We start from the raw sequence: 12166 nt of genomic DNA, 5'->3' as shown, positions 1-12166 counted from the left end.
CAGGCAGCCAAAAGAGATGCAAGTACAGAAGTCCAAACACTGGATTTGTTGCTCAATGTTTTTGTCCCTGTTGCCAGGTTTAGAGATGATTTCATGTGATCCGATTCAAAGATTGTATCCCAAATCCAAACAAAAAAAAAACAGGAAGCTGAACTCAGCTATTCATCCATCATTGTGTATTACTCAAGTTGTTTATAAAAATGATTCTTAGACGTAAAGAACTGCTCCATTTGGTTCCCTTAAGATAAAATAAAAGTGATTCAGTGCTTCCATAACAGTGTAGTCAGCATGAGATGACTCTAAACACTGGCCAAATTTTGCTGTGTGCCAAAGGTTTTTGTCACTTTCTCTGCAAGGTTCATTTTATGAATTGATTTCAGTTGAAGTAATTAGAGACACTGGTGGAAAGAAAGGCACACATGAGCATCTGTTTTCCTGAATAGTCTGTGATGGTCAGAGGTGCCCTTCAGCAAAGGCGGTTCAGATGAAGCACACATCTGTGTTTTATCCAAAAGTATGAAGGTTTACCAGCGTTTAGAGTGTAGGCCTGATTTAGAGGATTTGTGGGCCATTTTTCACTTTCTAATTACTAGAGATTGCACATAATGCAACTTTTCCACTGCTATCATGAGAGTTTTGTAATAACTACTAGTACAGTACACTTTGTAGTTCTTCTCCCTGTATTTCTTTTCAATTTACATTTTATGAAATAGTGAACTGTTCCTTAATTTGATGCAAGCACCTTGTTTTTCGAAAAAAGGTGGTACACATAGTTGCATATGACAACTTTAACAACGGTATATCAATCTGCCAGGATCACACAGTTGGTCAGGAAATTGCTGTGTGAAATGTGTGCAAGGCTAAGGCATCCAGTCCACCCCTGCCTATCTCTTTTATTATCTTCTTTTGCTGCTTATTGTACCGGATGTCAAAAATGGTTCATTTCATTTCTCAACTCGGTGCGGGTGCGGTGTTTAGCTGGGCTCCTCTTTATGACAAAACTTCTCCATTCAGGCGTTTATCGAACAACACTTACATAAGAGGCGCCTCAGACCTCAGCAAACAATCGGCTCTAACCTGATCGCATGTCCAACTTGGCACACCCTTTCCTATCACAGCGGTGTATCAGAAAGTACAGTGCACATCCTCTCCAAATCAGGCATCAAAATAGCGCATAAACCTGCAAACACTCTGCAGAATGTTCTTTTTAATGGCAAAAGCAAGAACTCAGCATCAGATACGCGGAATACAGTATACCATGCAGTGTGTGCCCAGCTATATACTGTATGTGGGACAAGCATCTAGAACACTTGCAACACACATACAAGAACATCGCTGTGCGGTCAGAAGGAAGAACCCACAGTCTCTAATGTAAGCAAATGCATGTTTAACTGGACACATGTGTAACTGGGATACGGTGCAAGTATAATTTAGGGCTAAATTATGGCTCTCAAATAAAAATGCCATTAACAGACATTTGTACATGAACCCAGTATATGCAGGCTTAGAAAAGAAGAACACTTAAATAATAAAAAAGGCTTTATGACCAACACCCTCCGAACCCATCATATTGATCCACCTCACCTCCTCATTTGCTTTATATTGCCTATAATATATGTCTATAATCATTTCCCTCTGGTCGGATGTTGAATTCTTAGGTATAAAAAACTATATGTGTGAACAGCTCTCCATAGGTCATCCCACAGCATCTTAGTTGGGGTAAGGCTTGGACTACAACGTGCTCATACCATCCATCCATCCATCCATTGTCTCCCGCTTATCCGAGGTCGGGTCGCGGGGGCAGCAGCTTGGGCAGAGATGCCCAGACTTCCCTCTCCCCAGCCACTTCTTCTAGCTCTTCCGGGAGAATCCCAAGGCGTTCCCAGGCCAGTCGAGAGACATAGTCCCTCCAGCATGTCCTGGGTCTTCCCCGGGGCCTCCTCCCGGTTGGACGTGCCCGGAACACCTCACCAGGGAGGCGTTCAGGAGGCATCCTGATCAGATGCCCGAGCCACCTCATCTGACTCCTCTCGATGCGGAGGAGCAGCGGCTCTACTCTGAGCCCCTCCCGGATGACTGAGCTTCTCACCCTATCTTTAAGGGAAAGCCCAGACACCCTGCAGAGGAAACTCATTTCAGCCGCTTGTATTCACGATCTCGTTCTTTCGGTCACTAACCATAGCTCATGACCATAGGTGAGGGTAGGAACATAGATCGACTGGTAAATTGAGAGCTTCACCTTGCGGCTCAGCTCCTTTTTCACCACGACAGACCGATGCAGAGCCCGCATTACTGCGGATGCCGCACCGATCCGCCTGTCGATCTCACGCTCCATTCTTCCCTCACTCGTGAACAAGACCCTGAGATACTTGAACTCCTCCACTTGGGGCAGGATCTCGCTACCAACCCTGAGAGGGCACTCCACCCTTTTCCGGCTGAGGACCATGGTCTCGGATTTGGAGGTGCTGATTCTCATCCCAGCCGCTTCACACTCGGCTGCGAACCGATCCAGAGAGAGCTGAAGATCACGGCCTGATGAAGCAAACAGGTTAACATCATCTGCAAAAAGCAGTGACCCAATCCTGAGCCCACCAAACCGGACCCCCTCAATGCCCTGGCTGCGCCTAGAAATTCTGTCCATAAAAGTTATAAAAGCTCATACCAGAACACACATTTTCTTTTGTTAAAACCATTCTGTTGTTGTCTGACTGTTGTGTTTCAAGTTATTGCTTTGTTATCACCAAACTTCTGCTAAGCCTTGGGTGGTGGACATGTACCCTTACAATTCTGAACTCTATTACTCCCGCTATACTAGTAAACTATCCAGGCTCTGAGACAGCAAAGCAGGTTTTAGTGTGGGTGTGCCATAGATCTGTTAAAGGAGTTCAACTTTTATCTCATCCATTCACAGTAGACCATCCCAGTAATGTTGTGGAACATTAGGGTTGTATTCTGTAAACCACAGACATGCAACAGTCGTTATTTTGGAGAGCAGTGGTCTCCTTCTAAGAATCTTTCCATGAATACTTTTCTTGTTCAATTCTTTCCTTATAGCAGACACATGAATGGAGACCTAGGAAAGTTCAAGAGATTTTTTGCAGATTCTTTGTAATGTTCTTTTACATTCTTTTTTGTGTTCAATTATTTGTTGAATATTTCCAAATAGTAAAGAAATCGTTGCTGTGATTTTGCCTTTGTCTTTGCGTGACATCTTAGCGAGAGTAGTAACAATTTTAAATTCCTTCCATTTGTTGAAAATGGAGGGAATTAAAAATCCAGGTTTTTAGAAATACATTTGTAGCATTTTCCAGCTTACTACATCTCAGCAATTGTTCTTCTAAGGTTCACTGATGTTTCTTTTTATTGCGTAGTCCGCATGAACACATCCCTCTTGACCAGACTCGGTCTCTGTTGTCGTGTTTTTATAGGGCTGAGAACCTAAACCACCAATCTCATCTCATTGACCGACTCTAAGAAGTCATTAGCCTAGAGGTTCACATACAATTTCCAGTCTGGAGTGTGGCTGTTTAAACAATAAATTCGGTATATACAAAAAGGAGTACAATTGTTTTTGTGTTATTAGTTTAAGAAGATTTTGTTTGTTCATTATTGTTACTTACCTGATGATTTGACCACATTTGTATGAGTTGCTATTGCAGAAATTCCAGGTAATTCTTTTCTTGCAACTGTTTACTGTATCAATTTCAATTGCTATCCCAGACTGTGCCATATGAGGTATAGTTGACTAGGTGACAGTGAATCACTAAAGGTGTACTCTTACAAAGGTGGACTGAAATTCAGAGATGACACAATGCTGGGTTTTGTGTTTTCAAGAAACCACGTTAACCGGGGCCTGAAACAACAAACATTTCGTTATAAACCACAAGTGCTAGAAACTTGTCATTCACATATTTAAATGCACAGCAGCTATTTTTTGGCTGCTTACAGGATGTCCATTTCAGGTTGAGTTTCAACCCCCTTTATATGTGTGTGTTTTATAACAATGTTACAGTAATGCAAAATGTCTATAATTGTTTTATAGTGTACATAATTATATTTAGTCTAGCACAGAATACATGTACAAATACTGTTAATACAATTATTAATATTTGTGTTCAGCTGCACATTTTACATTTATTCTATACCTTTTAAAAACAAGAGCTATGTAAGAGATATTCACATGTGTACATTTTACCAAGCTACATTCAAAGTTTCTTGCAATATACTAGTCAACTAGGTGGCACTGCATTTTATTCTTTGGGCTCGAATGTTCTAACCTGGGCACTTGGACCTAACAGCAAATGGGCAACTTTGTCAGCCTGCACACAATCTGAAGAAAGGGCCTGAGTTGCCTCAAAAGCTTGCATATTGTAATCTTTTTAGTTAGCCAATAAAAGGTGTCATTTTGCTTGACTTCTCACTACATTCATAATGGCTAACACGGCACAAAACACCCTAGTACTACAGAAACAGTTAAAAAGACAAGTTAAATGTTAGTCCAGGTAGTTGAAAGTGTTAAAACAAATGTTATTCCGGGGGTCTGTATTTTACCACTGACACCACATCTGGAGTATTGTGTACAGTTCTGGTCACCACCTTAAAAAAAAAAGACATAGCTGAAGCCAAGCAGAGAAGAGCAGACACGGCCATCTCAGGTGTTAATGGCAAGTCCTACTAGAAACATTCCATGAGATTAAATCTCTTTAATGTCATATACAAAAGTATCAGTAAGGTTCAGAATAGTGGTGGAAATTAAAGGGAAGTACATTCAATTTGGAATTATGGAAGAATCCCTTCACGCAAAGTGTTACTAGTGTGAAGGTTGGGAAACTAACTATCCAGTCATGTGGTCGAACAGGATACACTGGTATAAAAAAAAAGACAAAAAACATACAGACATATTAGATACTGCGGTGGGTTGGCACCCTGCCCGGGATTGGTTCCTGCCTTGTGCCCTGTGTTGGCTGGGATTGGCTCCAGCAGACCCCCGTGACCCTGTGTTCGGATTCAGCAGGTTGGAAAATAGATGGATGGATGGACATATTAGATAACATGGCCGTTATCTTACCAAACAAGCTTGATCAGACTGAATAGTATTTCCATTTCCCAAAAAGCTTATTCTTATTATGAGGAGTTTTGGAGCTGCTCCAGTGTTGCCACTTCATCAGTTTGAGGCACTTGCTCTGATACTTGGGGGTCCACATTATTGACAGAATGGACTGGTCTTAGAACACAGAGGGACTATATACAGTAAGAAAGGGAGCAGGCTGTTTTTCCTTAGGAGTCCTGGGTTCATTTAATGTAGGAAGTGACATCCTTCACATCTCTATAACTCTTTGATGGCAAGTCTGATTTTCTGCACAGTGGTGTGCTGGGCTGGGAACAACACTTCAAGAGAGGCCCACTGAATCAGTAAGCTAACTAAAAGGGCAGGCTCAGTTGTAGGACACACTGTGGACCCCCTGGAGGTAGCAGCAGAGGAGAGAGTTAAAACCGAGTGCCATTATGACCAATACCACACACCCTCTCTCTGACATCCTAACTCTGAGTACATTCAGCCGAATGGTGTCAAGAAACACTACAGGGGATCCTATATACCAATTGCAATACATCTGCAAAATGCCTCACTGAGACTGGCACTGCCAAGTCAAAAGTTTTCTTTCTTTTTAATTTTCTTCTTTGTTCAAACCAAAGTGTGCATGTGTATATATTTATTTACTTGCTTATCTACTTATTTATATATTTATTTCTTTAAAGAGCTTCTGTTAAAAGGCAAATTTCCCCCTGTAGACAAATAAAGCTCGGTCTATCTACTGTATCTATGAGAAGAGTCAGAGAGCACCTAGGTCTGCTGAATAATGGAGTATGCAAGATCAACCTGCACCCCCAAACTCTATAGTTCCTCTGGAGAAGATGCCAACATGAAATTTTGACTTCATTAAGTCTTTGGCATAAACTGTATGCTTGTAGTTTTCCAATTTGATGTTTGTTTGACTTGTTTTGATTTGGTTTTCTCAGTAGTTATAAATTGGCCCAGTTTGAGTGTGTCACGCAATGCACTGGCATTTCTCCCAGGTCTGAATTACTTCCATAGGCTTGTTGCTCAGAGGACGGGGCATGGCTTTGAGGGAAGACTTATGCATTTTCAATCCATGTAGCAGTTTTGTAGTCATTATGGACCTTAATCCCTAAGCATTGACAGGTAATCAGTGTGGGAGGAATGCCCAGTAAGCATATGAGCTCCTGTAACAGATAGTGACAGGAAATATTGTAAAAAAGACACCTTGAAATTGTGTTGTGAAGAGAGATGCACCATCATCCGTAAAAGGCTGCTGTTTCCCCAGAAGACCAGTCTGTGCTCGTTGCCCTGTTTCATCCTGTTGGACAAGTCAGCCTGCCTGCTGCTGCGCTCTTTTATGCCCCAAGGCCAACTCTTAGGGGTGTTTGTTTATCCCTGTGGCTCCTATTTTATGGAGCACTCAACCCAGACCCTTTCAAGAGGTTCTATCAACTGTTAACATTTTAAGTCAGTTACTTTAGAATTTCCCTGAGGGATAATAATCTTAAATCCATGCAAACGTTAACTAGTAATGTTGCAATAAAACAAGATGAGAGCCATTTACTATAGATCAAAGCTGAAAACCATCCTCTTCTTCCTCCATTACCTCTGTAAATGAAGGCTGTCCTGCTTTACTGTGTGACAGCTTCTCTGCCTTAGTTTTTCGCTTCCCCCAAGTATCATTCGTAATACTTAAACATCCTTCTGCTGAATGTAAACAGAGTCTTACTCCTTCTTGTGTGAAAAGTTTGATTCTACTTTGTCAATATTATACTTGATTATAATCTTGTACGCTCAGTACTTTGTGAAACTGCAAACTATTAAGTGTGCAAGATAAAACAGTGAATAATTAACCAACAAAATATGTGACCAGGAATAAAAAAGTCATCTCAATTTCTTATCATTACCAGCATACTCACCTTTGAATCTTACTTGCATATAAGTGAGACGGTTTCAGTGTTGTGGCGATGTAATAACCTGTGGAGTGGCATGCAGGCTGTTGCTTTTCATAAATTAAATTAGTGCTAATGGCCATTTTTCACAGAAAAACAGAAATCTCATTGAAATAAATACTGAAAAGTAAACTGCAGCAGTACACCTGTGTTTAAAGTTGTGTACTGGAAGTGGAATTTTGATGGCTGTCCAGAAAAGCCTATACAGTAAAACCTTGGATTTGCGAGTGTTTTGCAAGATGAGCAAAAATTGTTGCTAAATTTTAACTTGATAGACAAGCGAGGTCTTGCAATACGAGTAGTACGTGTAGGCTTTATCTGCTAAGTGTCACGTGATCACAACTGGTTCTTCTCTTTCTCGCGCTGTGGGATTGTGGGTAATTGTCTCCCATGCTCGGCCTCACTCATATAGTCAACACCCGTACGAGCGTATACTGTTTAGTATAGCATTCTGACCATGCGTGTGTGGTGTGTGTGTGGTTGTGTGTAAAGCATTTTTTTATTTTGTGTCCAATAAGGCTGTAACCGTGTGAGTGATGACTCTGTTTAACGTCACATTTCCGCAAAATTCTCAAAAGGAGGCAAAAGCAACTGTCATTGGATAGGTTCCTTGTTAAAGTCGCAAAAAAAGAAAAAGATTCCAGTGAGTCAACAGATAGCAGTGATTCCATTAGTTATAGTGAAAGTCGTCGTCCTCCTCCTTTCTCGTCTCCCTCACACCAGCCGCGATTCTTTTCAAGGGTAAAGTGCAGGTTAATTTGTTTTATGTATTTTTACTTCTATTTTGTATCAATCATTTTTATATGAATATTTTTGGGTTGTGGAATGAATCATCTGAGTTTCCATTATTTCTTATTGGGGAAATTCACTTTGATATACAAATGTTTTGGATTTCAAGCATGTTTCCAGAACGAATTATGCTCGCAAACCAAGGCACCACTGTACTTTGCATTCATGACCCTAAAACTCTCCCTAATAATGCTGTTATGAAATTTATTGAAACAGAAACCTGCAGCATTAGCGACCCCTGCCGCAGACAAAGTGAATGTACTTATTATGGGGTTGTTATTATATTGGACTAACGAAAACGACAAATCCTGATGAATTATTCCTTAAGAAATGATGAAACTGGACAGCACTGCTGCAGTCCCTGAACAGAATGTTTTTAGTTGCTATAATTTAATCGTATCTATCTCTCTGCAACAAAAAAGGGCTCGATTTACGTCTAGGGTGGCACTTGTTTGATTCCTGACTGTGGTTTTCATTGTGTCAGGAATACTGTTTTTGTTTAGGAGGGGTCTCAGACTTTCAGCACTACATTCAGGCTGGCGTCCAGTGTTTTGCTGGTTCTTGCTTATACGCATTATTGCCTGCCGTAGTTTGGGCTTCTCTTTTCTCCAGTTGGCAGTGATGCTCTTCTGGCAGCAGCAGTTGAGCACAAAAACTCAAGATGGAGACACCAGCTCAATTAATGTGAGCATTATATTAAAATATGTTCTAATATCCTAGTACCATCTCTAAAAATGCCTTGTATGTATAAGTAATAGTTTCTTTTAATACTGTCATGTAAGTTAAGACAGGCAGCATGGCTGTAGCCCCCAAGGTGGCCGGTTCAGTCTCCACCACTAGCTATTGCTACAACATGGGGACTGGGATTAAATTGTAAGCAGTCGTTTTTAAGTGTTCTGAATCAAATGGCGTGCATTAGAAATTAAGTAATAATAATAATAATAATAATTCTTTGCATTTATGTAGTGCTTTTCTCACTACTCAAAGCATTCAGCAATTGCAGGTTGAGGGCCTTGCTCAAGGGCCCAACAGAAGCAGAGTCCCTGTTGGCATTTACGGGATTCGAACCAGCAACCTGTACAGTGCTTGTTAAAAACATGTAGTCATGCATGAGTGAATAACTTCAGCAAATGTGAATGCACATGTGAAAAAGGAGTAAAGTGCACAGGCATAGCACAGATTTTTAGAATCTGTGTTTAGGTGTCACCCGACACTTTGGGGTCAGTGTGCGGGTGAAAAATAGTCACACTGTATCTGCTGGTAAAAAAAAAAAAAAAAAATGTCTAGAGGAGCATCTTGGAAATGAGAAGGGTGAAGCCTTAGAACAGACATATATCATCACACATGACAGCTTCTCATTTACTCTTCAGAATCTTTACAAAAACATCAACACTTCATATTGGCCGGGTCCTGTGATAGACACAATCCCTGCACAGGGCAGTTTCCTGCCTTACTCATGACCCAGTGCTGATGGGATTGGCTCTGGCTCCCCACTGCCCCTGAATTTGGATTATTTGAATTTTAGCCCTGAGCGCTGGTGTCAATGAAGTCTGAATGGTGTATGTGGACTCGGTTATTTCTTTCAGTGAGGTGGAACTGTATCTTTGTATGCTCTTCATTATTCTGTTTTTTCAAAAATCTTATCAATGCACATTTTTTCCTATTTCTAGGAATGAAAGAGCCCGCTGGGTGACGGCGTTGGGACAGAATTCTGCTGACAAACAAATCACAGACAGAACAAGTAGGTGGTTGCTAGGTTTCCAATGTGCCTTGACTGCCATCTTGTGGACAGAGTTATACTTTGTCATTTGCTTTCGAATTTGTGTGATCCAGTTACACTGATTATTTACTTTAATTACCATTTCTCACCTTGCAATTTTCTACAGCACTTACTCAGGTGGAGATTACAAGGACATATACTGCAAAACAGCCAGATGAACTTTCACTGCAGGTCGCAGATGTTGTACTGGTTTACCAGAAAGTGAATGATGGTGAGTGTTGGCATTTTTTTATTATTACTATTACAGTTGTTGTGTCATTTTACCAGAGATAACTCCTTCTGAGATGTGGATAATTCTGATGCTGGCAAGGTGCTCATTGCATCCTGGGGAATGCTTGTATCACTCAGTCTTTATTGTAAATGGCACCTGTGACAAGGCTCATCTCCACTTTACTAAGCACACAATAAAACTCACATTCTCTTGAACTTTAAGGCCTCAATAAAATTCTTGTTTTCTATTTCCGCCTTGTCGGAGTCAACCAGTAACCTGAAACGGACACATTGTTCTAAAGAGGCTTGGTCACTTGATATGCATCACAACATCCAGGGAGGCAGGTTGGTTTTTGTGAAACTGCACCAAATGTGAGCAGCAGCGTGGGAGAAGCATTGGCAAACCTGAGCAGATGGAGCGACACCACAGCCAGTACACATTCTGCTGGCCAGGCATGTTTGTTCTGCGGCCGCTCCTGTCAACTTTGTGCAGGCCCAGTGAGCTGTTTACCCAGTGGGTGGGGATTGGGGGTGTACGACGTTTACACACATATGCCCTGAATGGTTAGACAATTACAACTACTTGTAAAATCTTTGGATTATTTAGGCCAAAGGAATGCAGCAACAAAGACCACAACGCTGTAAGCCAAGTAGCTCCTTTAGCAGAAAGGTGCTCTTCTGTATTGGATTTGCATCCTATGACAATCGACGTGTGTGGTTTTAACAGCCACCTTGTGATATGGAATGGCAAGAAAAAAAAAGTATTTAATGGCGACTGCAGAGCGGTGGGCTTTCTTAGCCGCTGTGTGCATGCAGGATCATAATAAAGCTGAAATGCTGGGCTGTTGTCTGTATACTTTTAAAAAATAATAATTTTGGTCTTTCTGAAATAATTTTCTTGCACATTTCGCTCCTGCTCTATACGTTTTAGATAATTTGTTTTCATAGTGTAAAAATAACTTACAACCCCAATTCCAATGAAGTTGGGACGTTGTGTAAAATGTAAATAAAAACAGAATACAATGATTTGCAAATCCTTTTCAACCTATATTCAATTCAATACACTACAAAGACAAGATATCGAATGTTCAAACTGATAAACTTTATTGTTTTGCAAATCTTCACTCATTTTGAATTTGATGCCTGCAACACGTTCCAAAAAACACTCAATAAGCATTTGGGGACTGAGGACACTAATTGTTGAAGCTGTGTAGTTGGAATTCTTTCCCATTCTTGCTTGATGTACAACTTCAGTTGCTCAACAGTCCAGGGTCTCCGTTGTCGTATTTTGCGCTTCATAATGCGCCACACATTTTCAATGGGAGACAGGTCTGGACTGCAGGCAGGCCAGTCTAGTACCCACACTCTTTTACTACGAAGCCACGCTGTTGTAACATATGCAGAATGTGGCTTCGCATTGTCCTGCTGACATAAGCAGGGACGTCCCTGAAATAAATAATAAATAATGCTTGGATGGCAGCATATGTTGCTCCAAAACCTGTATGTACCTTTCAGCATTAATGGTGCCTTCACAGATGTGCAAGTTACCCATTCCATGGGCACTAAAACACCCCCATACCATCACAGATGATGGCTTTTGAACTTTGCGCTGATAACAATCCAGATGGTCCTTTTCCTCTTTGGCCCGGAGGACACGACGTCCATAATTTCCAAAAACAATTTGAAAATGTGGACTCGTCAGACCACAGCACACTTTTCCACTTTGAGTCAGTCCATCTCAGATGAGCTCAGGCCCAGAGAAGCTGGCGACGTTTCTGGGTGTTGTTGATATATGGCTTTCGCTTTGCATGGTAGAGTTTTAACTTGCACTTGTAGATGTAGTGACGAACTGTGTTAACTGACAATGGTTTTCTGAAGTATTCCTGAGCCCACATGGTAATATCCTTTACAGAATGATGTCGGTTTTTAATGCAGTGCCACCTGAGGGATTGAAGGTCACGGGCATCCAGTATTGGTATTCGGCCTTGCCGCTTACGTGCAGAGATTTCTCCAGATTCTCTGAATCTTTTGATGATATTATGGACAGTAGATGATGAAATCCCTAGATTCCTTGCAATTGTACGTTGAGAAACGTTGTTCTTAAACTGCTGGACTATTTGCCCACGCAGTTGTTCACAAAATGGTGAACCTCGTCCCATCTTTGTTTGTGAATGACTGAGCCTTTTGGGGATGCTCCTTTTATACCCAATCATGACAAACACCTGTTCACCTGTGGAATGTTCAAAACAGGTGTTTTTTGAACATTCCTCAACATTCCCAGTGTTTTGCTGCCCCTGTCCCAGCTTTTTTGGAACGTGTTGCAGGCATCAAATTCAAAATGAGTGAAGATTTGCAAAACAACAATAAAGTTTATCA

The 12166-nt window shown here is 41.1% G+C and overlaps 1 protein-coding gene across 1 annotated transcript in view; it reads left to right on the top strand.

Annotated features, from left to right (window-relative positions):
* The window catches only part of LOC114646354 (rho guanine nucleotide exchange factor 26-like), a 111791-nt gene that overhangs the window by 93260 nt on the left and 6365 nt on the right, over nucleotides 1–12166 (top strand). The window contains exons 13-14 of the mRNA XM_028794513.2: nucleotides 9471–9541; nucleotides 9687–9791. Of these exons, the coding sequence (XP_028650346.1) occupies nucleotides 9471–9541; nucleotides 9687–9791 (176 nt within the window). The remainder of the gene's footprint in view (nucleotides 1–9470; nucleotides 9542–9686; nucleotides 9792–12166) is intronic.

This window comes from Erpetoichthys calabaricus, chromosome 2 (assembly GCF_900747795.2).
Source record: "Erpetoichthys calabaricus chromosome 2, fErpCal1.3, whole genome shotgun sequence".
Taxonomy (NCBI): Eukaryota; Metazoa; Chordata; class Cladistia; order Polypteriformes; family Polypteridae; genus Erpetoichthys; species Erpetoichthys calabaricus.
Note: the sequence above shows the minus strand (reverse complement) of the source record. Positions and strands in the feature narration are given on the sequence as shown.